Source organism: Clarias gariepinus, chromosome 5 (assembly GCF_024256425.1).
Source record: "Clarias gariepinus isolate MV-2021 ecotype Netherlands chromosome 5, CGAR_prim_01v2, whole genome shotgun sequence".
Taxonomy (NCBI): Eukaryota; Metazoa; Chordata; class Actinopteri; order Siluriformes; family Clariidae; genus Clarias; species Clarias gariepinus.
In genome coordinates this window covers 7,707,974-7,731,925 of record NC_071104.1, presented here as the reverse complement: position 1 = coordinate 7,731,925, position 23,952 = coordinate 7,707,974, and the positions used below count along the sequence as shown (strand labels likewise).

The window sequence follows — 23,952 nt, the reverse complement described above, 5'->3', positions numbered from 1 at the left end:
TTATTATGTCAGGTTATTATATACTGTGTCGATGTACAGTATGTAAAGAAACACAGAGGGAAATGTGTAAGAAATGTAAATGAATGAATAAGGAAATTATAAATACTTACCACTGGCATGGTGTCATGGAGGACCTTGGGGTAAGACTCTGCTAACAGGTTTTTATCTCTGTCCCAGCGAGCCCCATCCAGGAACAAACCACGAATGTAGACACCTGCCAGACAAATTAGGTAACACTGTGGGTTATATAAAATTTTTAACCATGAACTGCGAACATGTTCTCTTTCTTTCTCATGTATACTTGGCTTAGTTTTTGTATTTTTGTTAATCCATCCATAACACACGCAAATCTACTCAACTAATCATTTTAATAGAAACATAATGGATTGTGTCAACACTTTAAACTGTTGTTGGGAGTATACTGTTGGGGACGTTTCTTCTTTTTTTTTTTTTTTTTATAAAATGAAAACTAAACAAAAATTCAAATCACATGGGAATTTAATTTACAATAGAACATAGAGAACATAACAAATGTTTAAACTGAGAAATTTTATTATTTTATGCACAAAATGGGCTCAGTTAAAATTTGATGCCTGCTACAGGTCTCAAAAAAGTTGGATCTTCTCTTCTTTTCAAAACAGTTTGAAGAGGTCTGAGCATAGAGGTTATAAGTTTATGGAGTTTTGGTGTTGAAATTTAGTCCCATTCTTTCCTGATATAGATTACCAGCTGTTAAAGAGTTTGTAGTCGTCTTTGATGTATTTTTTGTTGAATGATGTGCAAAATGTTCTCTATAGGCGAGATTTGGACTGCAGCCAGGCCAACTCAGCACCCAGACTCTTCTGCTACAAAACCATGCTGTTGTAATATCTGCAGTATGTGGTTTTTAATTTTCCTGCTGAAATACACAGGGCCTTCCCTGAAATAGACGTTTTCTAAAACCTTTATATACCTTTTAGCATTCATAGGGCCTTCCATAACATGCAAGCTGCCCATACCGGATGCATTTATGCACCTCCATACCATCAGAGATAATGGCTTTTGAACTGAGTGCTGATAACATGCTGGAAGGTCTCCCTCCTCTTTTGCCCAGAGGACATGGTGTCCATGATTTGTAACAAGAATTTGGACAAGAATCAACCATAGAACACATTTTCACTTTAAAACCATTAGTCTATTTTAAAATTAGCCTTGAGCCACAGGACACGATGGCGCTTCTGAACCATATGGCTTTCTCCAGCTTATCTGAATCTTTTTCATGATTTAATGCACTGTTGTTGGTTAAATTTGCAATTTGACATTAAGGAATGTGGTTTTTAAAGTATTCCACATTGTTTTTATGTACTCCAATTTCACAGATTGGAGAGCTTCACATCATATTTCTATGTACAGTATATTTCTATTTTTATGCACATCATATTTCTATTTTTATTTTTAGTTCTATTTTTCCTAGCACATTTCTATTTTTATTTTTAGTTCTATTTTTTCCTAGTTTAATTTAATTTTTTTTATTTAATTTCTATCGTATTCTTTTATTTATATTTATTTCTTATTTGTAAACTTTAATTCTCTTTTAGGGTCAATAGCAGTCGTATAATGCATTTCACTACATTTCGTACTGTGTATGTTTGTGTATGTGACAAAATTTTTTTTAATTTGATTTGAATTTGATTCTGCCCATCTTTACTTCTGAGAGATCGCTTTTATAGCTAATCATGTTACAGACCTAATGCTAGATGTTCTCCCGGCTTTTTTAGCTTTGTTGACTTTTTGAGACCTGTAGCAGGCATCAAATTTGAAATGACCTCATTTAGCGGATAAAAGTGTAACATTTCTCAATTTAAACATTGGTTGTTACGTCCCTCTATGTTCTATTGCGAATAAAATATTGACTCGTGTGATTTGAAAGTCTTTTAGTGTTATTTTATTCACATTGAAAAATGGCTTTTCCGGAATTCTGGTTGTACCGATCAAGCATTATTTAAATATATATATTTAATACATTTTACATTTTATTTATAATAACTAATTCCAGCATGAAAATGGAACACCTTAAAGAATTTGGGTACAAACAAGTGAGGTTGTCCTGAGAGAAAAGGGGTCTAACCATTATGCTGTTCCTAATAAAACAGCTCTTTGTTTCTCTATTTATCTCTGCTTCTGTCTGTCTCTCTGTGTCTTACCATCCTCAGGTGACTCTGTGAACTCCATGTCATCCATGACCTCAAAGTCAAAGGCAAGCAGGTCGATAGGGATGCTGTGTTTGCGAGCATAGTTCTGTTGAGCTCCTGTTAGGAAAGCTTGGGTGAAGAAGAAGCCTGACATCCAGAACACAGCTGGTGTGCTATTATCATACCAGTCCTACACAAAAAACACACTGTATCAGTCATTCGCCAGCACCTGTATAGAGCCCCAGGGGCCCGTAGTTTTGCCATTAATGCTGTGGCATTTTGCAACATGACATCATTGAGAAGTCAACTAGCCCCTGGTCCAGCCACATTATGGTGCTCAAGCCTGATGGGTCCCTCAGGCTTTGTAATGACTTCCAGCGTCTCAATTCTATTTCCACCTTTGATGCTTACCTGCTTCCAGGTGTTGATAATTTTGTGGACCATTTGGAAAAGGCGCAATCGAAGCTATGATGGTGCACCACTTAGTGCAGTCAATTCTAACACACCCACACACACACACAGATGCACGCACACACACACACACCACTACTACTACTACTACTACACAACTACGTTGTGTGCCTAACAAGGCGGCAGGCTGACGGAAACCTTAGCACTCACAAAAAGTAGTACAGGGATCACACTTTGACACTCTTATTGACCCCAGGACATGGGAAGTCACGCGTTTCTCCTCATGGCTCAATGAACAAAGAGGCATGCAGCAAAAGACACTATTTCAGACAATCCTTAAAGTGTGCCAGTAGGGCAAAACTTATATCCATACATTTACTTTTTATTTCTAGGTTTATGTTTAATTATTCTGCATAACCTAAAAGGTGTAATTAGCATTTATAAGCCCTTTTTATTAGATAAAGGTATGAATAAGTATGAAAAATATGGGATGTGTGATATTAATCGAAGGCTTGCTTTATTCAAAGAACATTTGTGTACACAAGAAATTTGTAGCATGAACAGAGGCCATGCAAAATCACTTTATAAAAGGTATTTAAAAACTTCAACCAGATGAGCCCCACGTGACACCTGAAACGGCAGGCTAATGTATGCACAAAAGGGGGAACCACGTGAGGCAGAGCTAAGCCCGCAAACATATCCGATTGGATCGATCACCCGTGGGACAGACCGACACTAAAGGGTTAAAACCTCAAGGTCCGAGCACGTCGTCACGTCATCTAAGGGCTGATCTTCATCTAAGGGTTGAACATTATTCAGCGGCTAAAAGTCACCTACACCTCTGAAGGTCGAAGCAAGCTCTTTCATCGCTCCTTCACCGTTGACTTTCGCCCTGTCTCTGACCAGCAAGCAAACTGCTCATCCATTCTCCAAGATCTTTAAGAAACTTTGTGCCAGAACACCGAAGTCCCGCAAACGAAGAATTTATAGAAGTTCCCTGAGAGACATCATCTCAGTATCAGAGCTCCAGAAAATCAGCAACATCTTGATTCCCTACCACTGAAGGTGAATCACAGAGGAAGCCTGCAACGCAACACAAGTAAACAAAGCAAGCTTCATACCTTGCTGAAATTGGTGCTCATTCCATAGCTACAGTAAGTGAGAGATTGAACCCAAGGCTTTACTCTTGTGACTTTCTTAGTACTAGAAAACTCCATTTAACTTTCACCCTTGAACTGTTTGTGTGTATGTGTGTGCGTGTTTGTGTGTTAAGTAGCGTAGTTTAATGTATCGTAGATTAGTCCAATAAATTATTTCTTTATAAATAAGTTTCTTTATAAAGAACTGTTGTCTTGGTCGTCTACTTTTAAAGTCTAAACATTTGCCCAGATCTTAAGTTACCTTGCTCATAATTGCTTAATACTAGATTTTATGGCCACGTGATAAGCAGAACTGGTAAGATACACTAAATTGTGCTTAACGCTGGATGGGTAGTCAATAAAGTGTACAGTATATATAAATTTTAATTCAGTTCAATAAAATTTACCCAAATTCTTAAAGATTCGATTCACCTCTGAATCAAAGCTGAAACCCTACAGTAGTTTCGATAAAACTGTATTTTTTTGACTTCTTAAAAAGTATATATTAAATACACCTGTTGCTGCAACTGTCCATGTGCCAGATCGTTTACAACAGGTAATTTATGATAGCCCAAGCTTACCTGTAAGAACTTGAGCCTCTCCAGGAAGTCACTGACATATCCTCCAATAGGTTTAAGGCTTGGGTATGACTTTTTCATCCACATTCCTGGAACACGGCCTTTTAGGATGCTAATAACTACTTCCTCTAACTCGGCTGACATCACCACAAGGCCCTGCACCCCAGAAAAGAAAATAGGTAAAGATCTGGCACATACTGTCAATTATCAGTAAAGCATCTCTAAAATGTCTCTAAAGTTTAAGCTTACGAAGTATCTCTGTATTTATGTTTCGTAAAACATTATATGTTCAAAGTAAATATAATGTTTCTTAAGGTATCCTATCTAAGGTTCTCCATGATTCTGACCTTGATGGCCTTCTGAATGTTGATACATGAATCACGGATTGTTCGCAGAAGCTTGTTGAAGCGACCCATCTCCTGCACCAGCACTGTGTTCATGCTCTGATTGTAACTGGTGGGATACTTGCGCATGGCTGCTTCTGTGTCAAAATCTTTTGGTAGTTTGCTCAAAATGTCTGCTGCCACGTCATTGACCATGTCATCAGAGGACTTAGAATCACCACCTGTCATCCGAGACTGTGGGAAAAAGATGAATGAGAAACACTGGATTAGCAAGGTTAAATTCAATGAAATTCAATGCTATGGGTAAATACCAGGACACTGAATTCTTTTTGCTTGCAGTTTATTCTAAAAATCTAGTCAGTGATTTTTGTGGCAAAAGCCACAAAATCACTGACTAGATTTTAAATTAAGCCAGGGGCTGCACTCACGCTTACAATTCTCCAAAAGTAAAATAATGATACACAAATTAACAAGCAATGACTAGTCCCTCAGGAACATACTGTACACAGAGTTTTAGATAATTGTTTCACAACTTAGTTTCCATTGCATGAATATTGCAGCCATCAGTTACGTAAGCTTAATTGACTCATTAGCAGCAATGATCACATTGCAGCAAGTAGCAGAAAATATTTTTTCATTAGTTACATACTGTAGAAACAAGGGTAGATTAAAATTCAAGAAATGCCATGTAAACTCTTCCAAATCTCGCTAAAGAAACAGGTGCAATAACTGAAGAAATTAATGCAAATCAATAAACCCTTATTTTATCGTATTTCCCGCACATACTACTAATGATTTATAAAAATAATAATGTTAAAAATATATAATAATAATGTTGAAGATTGGGACTTGTAAAGGTAGCACTGTTGCTGTCACATTTGACTTCCCTGTGTATTAACTATACTAAGCTCTGTGTTACGTTTCATTTAGGATCAAGAGAAATTAATTTGTAAAATTAATGTAAGTTTAAGCAATGAGATTTCAACAAACCTGAGTGAGCAGGATGCTGTCAAACAGGAGCTGCGTCTCCACCTGGTCCTTGGTGATGTCAGCGTTGGCATTCATTCCAAAGACTTCTGGTGACGGGTACAGTGGGAGCGCTTTGGTGTACTCTATGTAGCTGTTAAGCTTAAAAAAAAAAAAAAAAAGACACTTCTTGATGCACACAAACAGAAGGTAGAGGCATTAAAATGATGCCGCACTTACAGCAGGCCACCATTTTGCAATGCATGGAGAAGTTATATCTTAAAGTCTATTCATTAACTTGGTAATTTTATCAAATTCTGGTGACAGCAGTAAATAAAACATAGGTTTGTGTGTGTGTAAGAAAAAGATAAATATTACATCTCCTTCAGGCGGTGAGTAGTATATCCCGCTTGGGTCAAACTTGTACTCTGGGTCTTCAATAATCTTATCTATATAGAAGATGGAGAGAATGGTGCGTAGGGTCCGGCGGTCCCAGTCATCCGTTACACGTCCTCCATAGTTACACTCCCCTGTCATATAGCGTAGAGCATCGAATGGCACATCCTACAATAAATACAAAACAAAGCAAAAAAATTATTTAATGAAAGCAGCTTATACAGTCCATCTGAAAAAGACACACCTATTTCCTAAATGTGGTGATGACTAATACATTTTCCCTTATTTATGTAAAGCACAGTCTGAGCTTTCATAATGTTGCTGATATTAATATGTCAGATTCATCTACAACTTTTAAACTTATGTCAAAGTACAAATACAAAAAAAAAAAAACAATTTCACACTCTAGCAAAAAAGCAGAAAAAAGGGAGAATAAACAAATCTGACAGATTGTTTTAAACACAGAATGTCCATGAACATGTTGAGTGTGTGTCCATAGCAAAACAACTTAATTATAAGACTTAGAAACACCTTTTATTTGTGGTAAAGTGACTGATGTGTCTAACTTTTTTCAGCAGAACCTCTGTTTCACTAAATCCTTTTCATTAATATGTAACATTCACAACTCCTGTTGTCTTAGCTGTTCACACCCACACACTCCGATTCCTCACACAAACATGGCTCTTTTTGAGATAAACAAAAATAAAGCATGGTTTTTAAAATTTTCAGCATATGTAACCTCGGTCAGGTGACATCATTCGATTAGGGGCACCTGGAGGTTATAAATAGGCATGAACCGGAAACATCCTCAGATCTTTTTGTCTTCAAGATCCTCTTTGTGAGTGTGCGTGTGTGCAAGCACTTTTTTAAAAAGAAAGCGAGTTAGACACGAGTCCGTCCCTCCGTGTTTCTGTTTTCGTGTTTGGGAAAAGAGCACGCTATTTCAGGCTTGAGGGAGCAGGTAAGTATTGCAATTTCTCCCTATTAAAGTCCCTCGCGCTCAGGTTTGCCGTTTTTTTTTTTTAACGAAACCGCGAGCTGAGACACATTTTTCGCGTGCATATCTGGGGGAAGCGCACGAGACAGAATTTTTCTATTGTACACAATGGCTTTGCAGGCATACCAGGCTGACCTACTGAGAGCTGAGCACTGGCAGGAGGTCGTGGTTCAATCTCCGCCACCACTGGTGTTTTGGGGAGCAGCGGTCTCCAGCAAAATGTTAGGTGTTCGGTCCCTTCCTCCCATGTTCAGGATGCCGAACATCTAACACACACAGAGAAGCCGGCAGCGGGGAACCTACTGCCAGGTATGTCTCTTTAGGTACGAAGTACTGTGGAAGATCAGCACCCTCAGAAGACCTGTGTTCAATTCCCGCCGCCACTGGCTTTTCAGGAGACAGCGGTTTCCGACAAAGTGTTAGGTGCTCGGTTCCCTCCTGTCATGTTTCAGGACAACGAACACCTAAAAGCCACTACCATCACCACCACTCCTCCACCTAACAAAGCTACCGCCCCTTCGGAGAAGCTGGCAGCGTGTAAGCTACTGCCAAGCATGGCAAGGAGTCAATCATTGTGCTTCAACGGCGTGGGCTTTCCACTTGAAAAAAACGGCTTTCCCGTGAAACCACAGTGAGCACCTCTGTTAATTCAGAATCACAGGCTTGCTGGTAAAAGGGGCCATAGCACATGTTCCCCTCCCAGACAAAGCCATTCGGCGTCAACACGTCGCCCTAGTTTACCTCATTTTTTTAGGGTGGAGCCTTAATGCCACAGAAAGCATCCTCCTTCCTACACGAAGGATGACGTTGAGTGTGAAGCGGAATCCAACCACAATGCGGGCACAGCTGTCTTCTGCGCGCGCCGGATCCATCAAGCACCCTAAAGGAGTCCAAGCTAGGCCAGGAGGCAACTTTACCGCTCCTAAAGTGGTTTCAGTGGTGGCCAAGTCCCGGGGGATTTCATCCAAGGGCCAATCCCCAGAGGCAATAAGGGTTACGCGCCGAGAGCTTCGTACCCTTTCTATGTGGTTCAGCCCTCGGTCTTTGACTCTGGGTTTCACTCTAAGTCCGTGTTGTCATTGCAGATTGCTAACGACAGACGTTTTCCTCTTACAGGCTGGCAGCCCAAGGGATCTGGAGAGGTCATCTTCTCGCGTGGCACATCAATTGCCCCGAAACGATGACTCTATTTCTGGCCCTGAAATATTACCTTTAGTAGCTGAGAGGCAATAAGGGTTACGCGTCGAGAGCTTCGTACCCTCTCTATGGAGCTAGCGCCTCAGCATCGACATGTCGTCCTAGCTCACCTTGTTTTCTTTAGGATGGAGTCTCAACACCACGGAAAGCGTTCTCTTTCCTACACAAAGTATGACATTGAGTGTCATGTGGGATCTGACCGCAATGCGGGCACAGCTGTCTCCTGCGCGCGTCAAATCCATTTTAAACACTCTAAAGGAGTTTAGGCTAGGCCAGGAAATAACTTTTACCACTTTCATTGGTGGCTGAGTGCCGGGGGATTTCATCCAAGAGCCAATCCCGAAGGGCAATAAGGGTTATGTGCCGAGAGCTTTGTACCCTCTGAGTCTCACTCTAGGTCCGTGTTGTCGTCGCAAGTTGCTAACGGCAGACGTTTTTCCCTAACGGGCCTTAGATGGCCACCCAGCCCAAGGGATCTGGAGAGGTCATCTTCTCGCGTGGCATATCAACTGACTCGAATTGATGACTTTATTTCTGGCCCTGAAATACTCCCTTCAGCAATTAGGAGGCTAGCATGTCCTAGCATGGATGGACAACATTACGGGTTGTAAATATCGCCTGGGCAGACTAGATTTGCGCCGCTAAGGAAACTAGCGCACTAGGTTCTGCTTAAGGACAGGACAAATTCTGTCCCTCAGGATCATTTACATTCCAGGACATAAAACATGTAGACCCAGTCCACTGCCGAACTGTTTCAGTGCTGGAAGTTTCTGCAGGAACACTAACCTCGGGCTTGTGCCCTAGTACACTCGGAACGTATGCAGCCGCTATTTCGGCCTACGTCCTGACTGATGGGGTTTGTGGAAAACACCCTTTGTTGCCGGCTTATTCGCAGACCTCATCAGCCTCCCCAGCGTGCTTAGGCTTTGCCAATTGGCTAGGAAAAGCTGTTCTGCATTTTTACCCAACTATCTTCCACAGTCGAAGCCTTCTGTCCCCTGCCGTTATAGCTCCTGAGCAGTATGACTTCACTGGCTGTGTCCAGCTCATGCTTTTCAATTTACAGCGCACCTCCGCATTAGCTAGTGCTGTAAACTAGGGCTGCAACAACTAATCGATAAAATCGATAATTATCGATAATGAAATTCGTTGTCAACGAATGCCGTTATCGATTAGTTGGGCTGCGCAGGTTACTGAGAAGCGCGACCCCAAGATGCACACAGCCGCTCGCGCAATGGAGGTTACAGAAGCGCCGGCAGGAAAAAGCGCGCGCCCCGAGTCCTCCAAGGTATGGGAGTGATTTACATTAAACGCCTCTAAGAAGACGGTAACCTGCACGCTATGCAAGACCGAGCTTTCATGGCATGTCATGCACGCACACTTAAAGAGAAAACATGTTGGTGTTACGGATAGCGAAACGTCAGCAGGGTCGGTAAAAACTGTAAAAGTATCGTGTAAAAGTTGTATAGTTTAAGTGCTTTTAGTTTAAACTGTTTGCTAACTTCGGGACAGTCGCGCTAGATCTGTTCACGTGCTACTCGCTAGCATCAGATGGCGCAATCACCTCATGAGCAACAGTGATTAGTTAAATGGCGCTATTTTAGATCAGCTTAATTTACACGGTGTGAATAACAGTAGAATATTACATTTAGTGATTGTTGTGGTTTTCAGCGAATGCAAATAACAGTATATTTGTGACTATTAGCTTTTTGCATTTCTACAGTTTTTTTATAGTCCACTACAAAGTTTAGCTGTTTATATCCTATCAACTGAATATATCAGTGTATTTTTTTAACTATATACTGTATATATTATATACTACATTTCATTTAAGGTTTAAAATGTCCAAATTAAACATTATTAACTCTATATGTGGCTTTTGCATTTTATTTTTATACATAAATAATACCCTGATTTATGTTTTTTTTAAATAGTTATAAGCGAAATATCAAATGAAAGAAGCGGTTAGGTTTTATCCGATTAATCGAAAATATAATCGCCCAACTAATCGATTATCAAAATAATCGTTAGTTGCAGCCCTACTGTAAACTAGAGCAGGGTTTCATACGTCGTGGGGCCAAAGGGCAGCCGCCATTAGATGAATTGGGTGAGAGATGCTAGTGCCCTAGCCTATGAGGCGCGTGGTGTTTAGGGCCCATTCGACCAGGAAGCTTGACTCATTACAGTAATTACTCTGGCAAGAGGGGTTTCCAAGTATGTCATGCGGCAGACTGCCTTTTTCCGCAAGACATCTGTCAGGCTTCATAGTTGGATGCCAGGCTCGAGGGTCCTCGAGTCAGCATCCCAGAATTATGTCTAAGACTCTTGGGGGAACTGTGCGCACACTACACAACCCTGAGGGTCCAGACACTTGCAGTGCGGCAGAGTGGGTATTCTTGTTCCCATAGCGCTTTCACGCAGCATCGAGTGTACTGTAGCTTTTGAAAAGGAACGTCTCGGGTTACTTTGCTGTAACCCTGTTCCCTGAAAAAGCAGGAACGAGATGCTGCGCTCTAATGCCGCACTGCATGCGTGACTGGACATCCTTCAGACGAAATTGACCTGAGGATGTTTCCAGTTCATGCCTATTTATAACCTCCAGGTGCACCTAATCGAATGTCGTCACCTGACCGAGGTTATATATGCCAAAAATTTTGGCGTGTTTGACACACACGTGCTTTAAACCGGTCACGACGAAACGTTTCCCAAAGCGTTTTCGCGCAGCATCTCGTTGAACGGGGTTTGTTTCATTCATAACGTACACAATTCACAAAGAGGGGCAACTTTTGCAAAGACAAATTGTAAATTTACCCCAGAAAAACAAAAGACACAAATATATACATGCTGAATAAACACTGCATTTTCTTAAAGTAAAAGCGTGCGCGATGTTATTTCAGTCATTCCAGCCATTCGTGGTCAAATAATTATTTAACGCTGGACACAAACAGCATAAAAGCATGATGATAATTATTGGACTGATTATTACAGTATTATCATCCTTTTTTGCTGTTTGTCTCCAGGGTTGAATAATTATTTGAAACTGAAACACTTTGTGTGAATTCATGCCACGAGTCATTTCATCATCAAAAGAGACTTACTAAATAAGAATATTTACAGGAAAATATTTTTTTAAAAAGGTTTTGTTTCTTTATTCAAGCTCTTCCTGTTCTGTTGAACACAAACAAGCATCAGCACTTCACTCCCCCCAAACAACACAGCAATTAGCATTTACTTACATCTGAATAGAGCCGTTTACATAAGTCTTTTATGTGAATGGAACGCTAGGTGCAGGGGCAGGTCTGACATATGTCTGTTTTTTTTTTTTTTTAAATGCATTTATTAACAGACGTTTATTTGGCAATTAACTTTTTGGAAAAAAAACTGTCTATGTTTGTGAACATATTTTTTTCTGGGTTGCTACAATATAATTTCATTCACAAAAACACTTGCAAAGAAAAAAGTAATTGTCATCGTCGACTAAGGGTTATTAAACTAGGATCCCTCAATGTAATATATTAATTAATACATTCACTAAATTCATCATGTATTTATGTGTGGTTCATTTCAACATAAGTTTTTTTATGTTGATATATATTTAAATTATATTGAAATACAATTTACTGCTCCTCATATTATGTAATATGTACAGTAAACATCGGAAAGTAACTAGAACAGCAAGTATAAACAATACAGTTTTATCTACCGTATAATTCATGTTTTTAGGGATTTGGAACAAATAATTGTAAAAAGACAGCATCTATATATAAAAGATAATATTTATATTCTGTATAGTCATATTTTAATTATAAGAAAGAATGATGATGTCATTCAAGTATGAAAGAGCTAAATATACAGACAGGTGTAAAATTTAAGTAGAAATCTTGAAGGTGGTGTTCTAAGGTATAAATAAAAAAGATGTTAAAACACAATTCTTCTAGGTGTTTTGTAATGGTGGTGAATAGTGCAGTCTTATTTTCACACCAAAGACTATTTTGATTATGTGCTGGCATACTAGGTGTCAGTTGCCAATTTTAGGACACTTAAGAAGTGGATGGACTGTGCGGAGGAGCATAAGTGCATGCACTCTGTGTGTGTGTATTCCTACATCATATTGGTCCAGGAACATATGTAGTTGCTGAACTGAGACACGCAGGTCAGTTTCATTAAACTCATAGGGGATGTTCCAGCCGAGGGGTCCGAACTTCCTTCGCTCTTGAATAAGAGCATGAAAGAAACACAGGCCATACAAAAGCTTCTTGAACACCATCTAAAACAAATATGTATAAAAATGTATTTATTATGTAGACGTACAAACCCATGACCACAGAACACAATTAAAAATAAAACACTTGAGTAAAGAAAACATTTTGCTACCTCATAAAGAAATAACACGTTAGCGCAAACCCTCTATTTAAACTGATTTACCGGCTTTGAGCTGCTTTTGAAAAACTGTGGATCAGAGATGGGGTCCATATTAAGGGAACCGACGATGTTGGAACGCAAGCCCTTAGGGGCCTCATTCGTCATCTTGATACCGTTCTGTAGGACGGCCACAGGGAAGTTAGGCGAGGGGTAACTGGTAAGCCACAGGCGGAATTCTGGATTAGTGTTCTCTGGGTTGAGCTCCTGGAGGAAAGTAAGGTCAAAACATTTTATTTGTTAGTATGGTAAAAGGATTTATGATGTATTAATTATTAACTAAAAAGGAGCAAGAATGTTTAAAATTAAATAATAGCTTGTCACATGACTCTATACTTAATTTTGAGACATTTCTCCAAACTCTACATCCAGGTTTTGTTATAAAGTTTCACCCAAGTAGCACTAGAAATAGTCATCAGTGATACCACTACAGTAACTACAACCAATGCTCTCTTTGAAGTACAAGAGGCTGTAAACACTAGTGTCCTCCAAAAATCTCAAACATCACAAATTTTGCCTGGCTAAATAACAGTCACAAACTGTAGTCGCGAACTTTCACTTCTATAATTATTCTGGTTTTAATCATACAATAAAGTATTAATGTAATGTCTGTACTAAATAGTACAATAAACTATACTTCTATTTCCAACTTTCACCTCATTCAGCTTTCACCTAATAAACCATGTTATCCAGCAGTACCTCACAAACTCGTTCCAGCGTTGTCATCCAAGAAGTGGCCAGGTGGCAGTTTTGCAACACCACCCAGGTACCATCCTTCATTCCCCCCTCAATCATATTCATTGCAATGGGACCCTGGCCTTGACCCAGTGATAGAGAGGTCAACTTGTTGCCTGTAAAGCCCTATGAATAACAAAAGGCAAAGTGCTTAGCATAACAGGGCTGTAACAGGGTAGAGAGACTACTGAGACATAAAAGGGCTTTAAATACAAAACTTCTTAAAGTATTTTACTTTGGTATAATACGCTTTCTTTTACAAATATTGAAAACAAGCATGAATGTTTAACCTGTTCATCTCCAAACTTTAGCAAAGCTGCCATGGGGTCAGAGCCTGGTGAGAGGATGAAGATGAGGGGTGCGCAGCTGTGACTGTCTGCAAAAGCGTAACCCAGGTTAAAGGGAGGCACCTCAATAAACTGCTGTCCCAAGCTGCTGGACACAAATTCCTGCACCATAGGAATGATCTGAATGAAATCAAAAAGGGAAACATATGGATTATCATATTAGTGCATAAAAAAAAATACATAAAACGTGTGTTGACAGACTATTGTTCATTGTCGTTTTACCTTGTCTGGTCTCAGGCAGCGAATGACCAACATTCTCTTAAACTGTACCAGTTTCTTTTGCCACTCTCCAGGAAAAATTGTGTTTTGAGGATCCTGTGTAACAAGCACACATGTACATATAGTTCTCACCTAAATCATAATTTCCACTTTCATGCTTTAAGTTGACTTGCATGCTGTTTCTTTAGGTCCCATAAAATAAACTATGAGCTGATCTCAGCACCTCCTCTACTATTTTCCATCTATTTATTAGGATTTTTCATCTATTTCCATAACACTGTGAGAGAGTTATCAAACACACCTTGCTGTCATACACTTTCTTCCATTCATCATTTAAGCATTCAAAGTCTTTTCGAAGGCCCCTAAAGTATCCCAGCTCATCCAGACGACAGATCTCGTCCCATGATTTCTTGCCAAGCCACTTGCAGGGTTTAGGGTAAGGGTTATCCAGACCCACGCCACCTGTCAGCAGAAAGCGCCACTCAATCTCGTCGATCTACAAGATGTACCAAACATTGCGTTATATTATATATATAAACTTTATATATACAGGTATATATATAAAAAGTTATATTATTCATTGCAATATGGTTTCTGTGTCTATGAAATTGTTTTAAAAAACAAATAACAGCAGCAGTATACATAAAGCAGTCCCATATTTGAAGAGTGTCAATCTCAATTTAGAGAACCAAACACATGGAAAAAGCCACATTGAACATGTCTACTAACCTCTTCTGTAATTATTACATGTGGAAAGGCAGTACTTACAAGTCCTTGGTGTTTAAGCAGGTTGACACTGAGGCAAAAGGAGAAGAGCAGCTTGTCTTTTTCAAAGAGTGATCGGCACACATTGACATAAAGTGAATAGGTGAAATGGTCTTTTAGGATCTGCAATCTGGATAAGCACACACACACACGCACACACACACACAAATTATCACAAGTTCATAAGTTTTTTATCTTGGTGCAATGGTATTATAAATATATCACCTATTGTTACTGCTATTGATTAATTAATTACTGAAATAAAATGTGGATTTTTATTTTTTATCTTATCTTACACTGATATAAGTTCAGCATCCCCTTGAGTTAAAAGCGTTTTAAGCCACTGTTTAAGTCATTGTTTAAGCCAGTGTTGTTATAAGTGTTCCCTTTCAAAGGCTACACTCGAAAACGCTATGGGAACATCTTGTCATGTTGCCGGTTGTGAAGCATGTATGTATCAAACACACCAAATTTTTGGCTTGTTTGAAACACACCAAACACACCAAATTTTTGGCTTTTATTTTTGACGTCATCTGATAAGATGCACCTGCAGGTTATAAATAGGAGTGAAACGGAAACATTCCTCAGATTCTTGTCTTCACCTAGTTGTGAGCGTGTTGTGTTTAACCAGCAAAATAAGTGTTTAACTCACCGATAATGGCAGAGTTTTAAACGAGATGTCCCTCCGTGTGTATAATCCATATCGGAGGGCGATCTCTACACTTTACTGCTTTGATTAAGTGATACGCGCGCGCCTCGCATCTCGAGCCGCCGCGCATTCCTGGAGCTTAAACTTGTGCATCCGGCAGAGCAGTGAGAGACGGATTTAAAAACTCCTTTCTTGCGCGTTCTCATCGGATCGGGAAATTTCTCCGTCCGCTCTCAAGCGTGCCCTGGCGCTTCTTGTGAATGGGCAAGGATAAACATCCTCTCTTGCTTCCGCGCAGATGGTAATAGCCTCTAAGCATTTAAAAAATAAATAAATAAATAAAACAGACGTCAGGTTCTGTCGGGTGGCCGGGGGGCGGAGCCTCAACAACGCTCTCTCCCCTTTTCTTAGCAAACTCCATATGAGTTAACCCTTTCATGGAGTAAGCTGTATTCATCCCGTGTTTTCCTGCAATCAACTTATTTATTTATTTAAATATAGTTGGGGTAGAAGCGCGGAGTTATATGATGACACCCAGATAGAAGAGACGCTTCCAGGCTATCTCTTTTCTGGGACATCATCCTTCCTGAAGAGCTGTTACTTCCTTTCAAGCTGTGTAGACTTTTATCTTCCCTGGAGGGAAAAGCTATTTAGGCAGCAGGTCAGGTTGGTGCTCCATTGCACACCATGGCGGTTTTGCACGCCTACCAGGCTGACCTGCTGAGAGACGCGAGTACTGGCGGGGCTCTGCAAGGTAAGGCGTATTGGACTTACGCCAGGCCACAAGACTTGTCTCTTCGTGCAACAAAGCAGATGGCTCGTGCTATCGGCCGTTTTATGGCTGCTATGGTCTCCGCGGAGAGGCACTTGTGGTTGAATCTCAGGGGCATCAAGGAGAAGGAACGTGCATTTCTCCTTGATGCCCCATCTCGCCTCCGGGCTTACTTGGCGATGTCGTTAACTCGGTTGCCACTAGGTTCATGAGGCGAAGTTATATAACAAGCCTTCGGAAAATTCCTTCCCCGCCGTGCTCAAGAGTCGGGACTGTCGGCCTCCCAGTCTCGACCAGGTCTGACTGTTGCGAGGCGTGAAACACACAAGGAGAGTGTTTTGAGCTGGGCACCCCCTCGCAAGATTGAGGTGCGTCACGCAATCCGCCTCAAAAGAGGTCAGACTGGCATATTGTCTTCACAAAGAAGCCCTGAGGTTCATGTGCCCAGGACCGTGGGGGGTGGCCCCCCCAATGGGGAGAGGCACGCAGAATTCCTTTCAAAGAATGAAGTGTTCTCCCTGGCACCCCCAGGAGGTTGGTGTTCTTGCTCCGCCACCACTGGTGTTTCGAGCAACTCCAGTCTCCAATAAAATGTTAGTTCTTCTGTTCTTTTCCTGCCATGTTTCAGGATGCCGAACATCTAACATCCCACCCATTTAACCAAGCCGCTGAGCTTTGCCCCTTTCTGAGAAACTGGCAGCGTGGAAGCTACTGCCAAGTATATCTCCTTGGGTACTAAGCACTGTACGGAGAAACTACAGGATCCAGTTTTCACATCACCCTCTGCGTTTCAATAGCGTGGTCTCCACTTCTATGAAACCGGAAAGTGCGCATCTGCTGACAGAAGTTGCTGGGAAATGGGGCCATATAACATGTTCCCCTACCAGTCAGAGAGTCAGGCTACTACATTCGGTATTTTTTGGTTCCCAAGAGGAACGGGGGGCTGCGTCCAATTTTTTTGATTTTGCGGGCTTTACCGCTATCTAAAAATAAATCAATAGAAATATTGCCACAACACAGGAGGTTCCTGAGGTTCGCTTTCGGGGGCGAAGCTTACCAGTATCGGGTCCTTCCATTTGGTCTAGCTCTCTCACCCGCACATACACAAAATACATGGATGTAGCTGTGGCTCTTACGACTCCAGAGCATCCATATTTGAATTACATGACGGGCTGGCCCAGTCTCAGTAGCTAGCGCTTCGACATCAGCATGTCGTTCTAGCTAATCTTTGTTTCTTAGGATTGAGATCCAATGCCATGAAAGCATGCTCTTTCCTGTTTAGAGGACAACATTTTTGGGTGTCACATGGAATTTAAGCGTAAGCGGGCACAGCTGTCTCCCGCTCGTGTCGAATCCATTCTCAACACCGTCAAGGAAATCAAGCTAGACCAGAAAGTGACCATCACTTTCAGAGATCTTAGCTCTCATGGCAGCTGTATCCACGCTGACACCTTTGGGCCTTCTGCACATGAAAGCATTTCAGTTGTGGCTAAGAACCAAGGGATTTTACTCTAGGGCGAATCCCCAATAAGGGCTACGCGCCAGGTGCTTCGTACCCTTCCTATGTGGTTCAGACCCCGGTTTCTGACTCTGGGTCCCACTCTAAGTTCGTCTTGTCGTCGCAGATGCTAACAACAGACGCTTCCCTCGTGGGCTGGGGTGCGGTCTTAAATGACCGTCCAGCCCAAGGGAGCTTTTTTTGCGTGGCACATCAATTGCCTCAAAATCATGGCTCTATTTCAGGCCTTAAAGCACTTCCTCCAGCAGTTGAGACTACCATGTCTTAGTGCGGGTGGACAACACTATGGCAGTCTCATATATTAATCGCCAGGGCGGACTGTGCTTGCGCCGCTAAATAGCTAGCGCACCAGGTTCCTGTCCCTCAGGGCGATTTACATTCTGGGAAAATTTCATGTAGCGGAGGTGGACCTCTTTGCCTTGCAAGATCACCAAATGTCCCCTTTACTACTCTCTGACTTCCAGCCCCTGCGTCTGGACGCCTTGGCGGTCCCTTAACAGGACCAACTAAGTCAAGCTGGTCTTCCAGCCAGCGTAATTAAGACTATTCTAAGTGCTAGGGCTGCCTCCCCTAGAAGAGCTTATGCCCTATTGTTTTTGAAGCCTTCTGTCCTCCGCCTTTTACAGCTTCGAAGCAGGAGAGACTTCACTCACTGTGTCCAGTACGTGCTCTTCAGATTTACGTCCACCGCATCAGCCAGTGGCGTAAGTCAGAGCAGCTTTTACATGTTTTGAAGCCGCAAGCTGCGTGAGAGATGCTATTGCCCTCTCCTATGAGGTGCGTGGGCGCACTTCGCCTCTAGGAATCAGGGCTCATTCAACCAGGGGGATCGCCTCATCTATTGCACTAGCAAGAGGTATTCCCTTGCAGCAAGTGTGTGACGCGGAGAGTTGGTTCTCTCCGCACACATTTGCCAATATGCATCCTATTGTTTTGAAGCCTTCTGTCCTCCGCCTTTACAGCTTCGGAGCAGGAGAGACTTCACTTACTATGTCCAGTACGTGCTCTTCAGATTTATGTCCACCGCATTAGCCAGTGGCGTAAGTCAGAGCAGCTTTTACATGTTTTGGGGCAGCAGCTGCGTGAGAGATGCTATTGCCCTCTCCTATGAGGCGTGTGGGCTCACTTCGCCTCTAGGAATCAGGGCTCATTCAACCAGGGGGATCGCCTCATCTATTGCACTAGCAAGAGGTATTTCCCTGCAGCAAGTGTGTGACCCGGAGGGTTGTCCTCTCCGCACACATTTATTACATTTATAGTCTGGATGTTCATGCTACTCCGGGCTCACGGGTCCTCGAGTCAGCTACCCAGACATAGTTCTGAGACCTTCTCGGCCTTGTGCGCACACGCTACACAACCTTGGAGTCCAGACACTTGCAGTGCGGCGGCGTTGGCACTCTCGTTCCCATAGCGTTTTCACGCAGCATCGAGTGTAGCCTTTAAAAGGGAATGTCTCGGGTTACTTTGCTGTAACCCTGTTCCCTGAAAAGGCGGGAACGAGATGCTGCGTCCCAATGCCGCACTGCCTACGTGACCGGACGTCCGTTCAGACAAATCAATTTGAGGAATGTTTCCGGTTCACTCCTATTTATAACGTGCAGGTGCGTCCTATCAGATGACGTCACCCACCGAGGTTATAAAAGCTAAAAATTTGGCGTGTCTGATACACACATGCTTCACAACTGGCAACATGACAAGATGTTGCCATAGCGTTTTCACGCAGCATCTCGTTCCCGCCTTTTCAGGGAACAGGGTTACAGCAAAGTAACCCGAGACGTTCTTGTAAGTTGAAAATGCATCTACATTTTATGGCTTTTACTAGTTAAAATACTTGATTACACATGCACATAATGTATGTTAAGCAAAAGAGGTAATACACAAAGGGGAGAAATACATTGTATCTTGTTAGTAAAAATTAAGAATTCCATTTTGACAATATTATTGTGCTAAACTTTAATGTGTGACACATTAAACCTTGAAACAGTTAATGATCAGCTGCAGGTTTTTATGGCGAAAAGGTAACCATGAAAGCAGATAAAAAAAAAAATGATTTGAAGCAACTAACAAATGAATCTCTGATAGACTGACTAATTACACAAAACATATGCATAAAATACACAAAATTTCAGCTAAACAAAACAGTTCATGTAGCTTCTCACCTCTGCTCCAGAACCTCACTCTTGCCTGAGTTGTCGATGGATGAGTTAAAGAGATTGATGAACCAGCCGAGTGAGTACTGGTACATGGGTTCAATGTTCGCCAGATCAGCGATGGAAAAAAACAAAATGCCAGAGTGGACTGAAATGGGTGTGTAGCCCAAACGTGTTTCATCAATCTTTTTTTCCGTCACCTCAGCTACAGCTTGCTTTTCTGAGATATTATTGGCCAGCACTTTGGAGGAGGAGAGAATCTCTACAGCGCTCTCATCCTCCAAGATGTTCCCTTCAGATGACGAGAGTACTTTCAGGATCCTGTCTTCGAGCTCTTGAAGCATTCTGCCAGATGAGGAAAAGTGGGCCAGACTCTTAGATACAGTAAGCCAGAAACATCTTCAATATTATACCACAATGTTTTTTTTTAATTATTTTTATTATGGATGTGGCATTATAGGAAAATTAGGTAATTTAAATCAAGTTTTCAGTTTGAATCCAGTTACGCTTACCACTCTGGAGTTAAATATTTCCCAATAGCATTCTCCCAAATTGTTATGAGTGAAAGTTTTTATGTTTGCTACTACAGTCCCTTTACAGCAACGAAAAATGTCTTGTCTTGTACAATTAAAGCTCTTGGAGTAGAGTTTGTTTCTCATATGACACGACTTAGGCATCTCTTTACCTCATGAAGCTGGTTTGTTAGTACTGGGATACTTTTAGGCAGTTTCATAAGATAAACACAAACTCCGAAGCAAATTCTACAGATATAACAAATAGGGAATAGTGGGAAATAAAAGTCATACTTCTGGTTTTCTGCTCCCTGCAGGATGAGGACTTGTTTCTCCTCCTCTAGGTCTGGCCTTTCTCGAGCCACTACTATACCAAGCAGCTGGTCCTGAATTCCCTCAGGCGTGATCATGAAGTTCAGAAGTGTCACCTAAACATCCGAAGTGAATTTGAATAATTCAATGGCACAGGAAAATTCTTTCTCAGGCAACATATGTTAAATTATGTTTTATGTTTGGTATATTTTAATAAGTATTAACATAATATAACATATTATAATACAACATATATTAACATAATGTAACATATGTTGCATACAAATGGTCAGGGTGTGTATATGTGTGTGCATGTACAGTATGTGTGTTTAAGCCCCACCTTGACTGAAGTCTCTGGCAGATAGTGTGGGTTGCGTAGTTTGGTGGTGATGTAGAAGCGGAAGTCTGGTGAGTACTCTATGGTGGAGTCTCCCAGCCGGATACACACACTCCCACCCTGCTTAAACGTCTGCTTCAGAAGCAGAGGCTCAAGAATGGGGTCCAACTCCTCGCCCACATTTTCCAGTAGAACTGGAAACCAAATTAGTTTCATTAAGTTGCTTTAATTGCAATTCATTAGAAATAGTAAATAAGTACAGTCTAGTTATTTCATTAATAGTTAACTTTCTAAAATTATAAAACTAAAGTACTGTATACAATAGTAGGAAATGTCACAGTACTCATATAAGGAGCGATCCTAAAATTTGTATGAAAAAATGGAAAATATTTGCCCAAATAATTTCTTGGGAAATGAGTACATTTATTAACATTTCTTCTTATAGTATAGTTTTACACAATGATGGTCAAAAGCAAGGTGAAGCACCGTGGACTGCTCACAAAGGGGGTTCGCCCTTTTTCATGACAACGCGCCATCCTATTCAGCTCACAAAACTGTGAAACCTGCAGGCGACTTAGGTATGAAATTCTGCCTCATCCCTCTATCTTGAACTCCCACCCAGTGAAAACACTTTGTGACAGACATTTCAAAAATGACAAAAAGAAGGCTTCTTCAAAGACAATCTTTACCAGCTCATCTATTGTTTGGTGAGCCTTAGTTAAGTACTGTAGAGAAGGACTAAGCTCACAACTAAAGACTGCTCCTTGTAGTACTTATTAAAACAAAGTTATTATATTTAAATAAAAGCTCTGATTTGGAATTGAATGCTTTTAAATTAATACTGTATATTGTGTTTCTGTTTTGATTATGTTTAAAAACAATTATAAAGTAAATTACCTGGCTTGCCAAATTGAATGCAGTTCTCCAGTGTCCTCACATAGTCGCTGTCGCTCAGTTTGATAATGTGCAGGCTGTTAGCCTTCTCCATGTTCTTTACCCACTTGTTTGCTTGGCCCTGTGGGTCAATCATCAAAGGCCATCGTCTTGCATTCCTACATAGAAGGGGTGTAAGAAACAAGTTGGGAACATGTCATAACTTTGTAAAAAAAAACACCTAAGATTCTTAAGAATCTTAAGAACATTCACATGCAAGAAACACTCTTTCAAGCCCACCTGAGGTAATATTTGCCCAAGATCACAGTGAATCAGACGCAGCAACATTCTTTTATAATGCATTATGTACACTTGTATAACATGTCAAAAGATTTGTTTTCATTTTGTGAAGCTGCTTTGAGACAATGACCATTGTTAAAAGCGTTATATAAATAAAATTGAATTGAATTAAAAAAAATTCTGCGTAATCACAATGCACACATTGCAACAGTATGATGTTTATTGCAGAGCTTTCATGGGAGTCCCAGGCTTACATCTAGGTTCACCTCTTTAGCTGTCACACAGAAAGTTAATATCGAATCTTAATGGCTTTTATAAATACAGGGCTTCATAAACTTCAGTACTATGCATACACATAAATTAAATTACAATTCCAGTATGTATGGATTTGAGGAAGTACGTACGAAATGATAATGGCGCTGTCAATAGAGAAACTATCTGATGGAAGACCAGCGATGTTCCAGCTTCTGATTTTGACTGGATCTCCCAGAGAACGCTTTAGAGACACATTCTTAGAACAGGGAATCCCTCTGTCCTTACACAGCTCGATCCATTCTTCTGTAGCACTCTACAAATGCACATTCAAATAAACAAGTTATATTTCATCCATATATACACTTTTCTTTAAATGAACCCTTATTGTTCAAGTAGGAGAAAATTGCTTTAATTTATAATTGGACTTAAAAAAAAGTACAAACCATGTCCTTTGTAACTGTATGTAGTATGTAACTATGCACTAACTAACTATGAAACCTTGAACAGCATCCTTGTAAAAGCATTTTAATATTGCTAAGTGTGTATCATAAAAATTGGTTAGGTCGGGTATTTAGAATTGTGATGGGTTGTCATACATTTAAAATATTTCACTTGTATGCATGCACTGTTTGTGTGTATACCTGTCTATAACTCGATGTAAAAACTCCGAGGTAGGCTACTATAGCAGCTGAGACGAGAATATCTCCAGTAAGATTGATGTAGAGTTCTCCCAGGTTCAGTGCCGTCTCACTCCAACGTGTCTTCTCTCCTCCTAAACCGCCAATCAGCTGTTCTGCTCTCTCCAGCTTCTTAGTACACAGGGCCACCTATCACAAATTAATGGTTAGCTCACATTATTTTGGCCTAAATCTTTTAAAATACAATACCATCTTATCCTTTAAGAAAAGCATCAAATATGTAGGACTTCATCATTCCTGACACAGAGACTCCATAAAATGGACTTCATTTATCTCTTGAAAAGTGTGCTTAAGGAGTAGGGAGTTAAAAAAGGCATGTTGTTAGAAATCCATTTGTTTCGAACGCACCTTTAGTTTTAGTGATGTGTGATCCAGACATGAATGCTGAGCTGACAATGTACCGATGTGGCCAAAAGTACACAAAGTCTGCTGCTTCAATGTTTTTAGATCTTTTTTTACTATGTTACTATGGTATACTATGTTATACTGAAGCAAATTTAGCATTTCATATGTATCAAAGGCTTTATATTGACAATTATATTAAGTTTATACAAAGAGTCAATATTTGCAGGGTTGACCCTTCTTTTTCAAGACCTCTGCAATTCGCCCTAGCATGCTGTCAGTCAACATCTGGACCACATCCTGACTGAAGGCACCACATTCTTGCATAATCAATGCTTGGAGTGACGTGAGTCACAGCTCCAACAGAGTGACTCTAGGAGCCTGAGCCAGTGATTAATGACAATAACCAAAAGCACCAACATCTGGTATGATGAACGTGTCTCTGGAAGACGAGCTGAACAGCTTCAACGCTCGCTTCGAGGCTGCAGCCAGAAATGCAAATAGCGCTAGCAAAGCTAACCATGCTAACAACGCTAACAGCTGCAGTCA

At 40.9% G+C, this 23,952-nt stretch overlaps 1 protein-coding gene across 1 annotated transcript in view; it reads right to left on the bottom strand.

Annotated features, from left to right (window-relative positions):
* LOC128524001 (dynein axonemal heavy chain 7-like) overlaps positions 1-23,952 on the bottom strand; it is a 92,453-nt gene that overhangs the window by 9,868 nt on the left and 58,633 nt on the right. The window contains exons 44-62 of the mRNA XM_053496263.1: positions 23,005-23,190; positions 22,513-22,676; positions 21,833-21,987; positions 20,939-21,129; positions 20,581-20,714; positions 19,784-20,119; positions 14,688-14,814; positions 14,221-14,415; positions 13,923-14,015; positions 13,644-13,820; positions 13,318-13,479; positions 12,625-12,825; positions 12,305-12,466; positions 5,988-6,173; positions 5,634-5,771; positions 4,647-4,877; positions 4,303-4,455; positions 2,184-2,361; positions 111-214 (exon numbers count right to left, since the gene is read on the bottom strand). Of these exons, the coding sequence (XP_053352238.1) occupies positions 111-214; positions 2,184-2,361; positions 4,303-4,455; positions 4,647-4,877; positions 5,634-5,771; positions 5,988-6,173; positions 12,305-12,466; positions 12,625-12,825; positions 13,318-13,479; positions 13,644-13,820; positions 13,923-14,015; positions 14,221-14,415; positions 14,688-14,814; positions 19,784-20,119; positions 20,581-20,714; positions 20,939-21,129; positions 21,833-21,987; positions 22,513-22,676; positions 23,005-23,190 (3,273 nt within the window). The remainder of the gene's footprint in view (positions 1-110; positions 215-2,183; positions 2,362-4,302; positions 4,456-4,646; positions 4,878-5,633; positions 5,772-5,987; positions 6,174-12,304; positions 12,467-12,624; positions 12,826-13,317; positions 13,480-13,643; positions 13,821-13,922; positions 14,016-14,220; positions 14,416-14,687; positions 14,815-19,783; positions 20,120-20,580; positions 20,715-20,938; positions 21,130-21,832; positions 21,988-22,512; positions 22,677-23,004; positions 23,191-23,952) is intronic.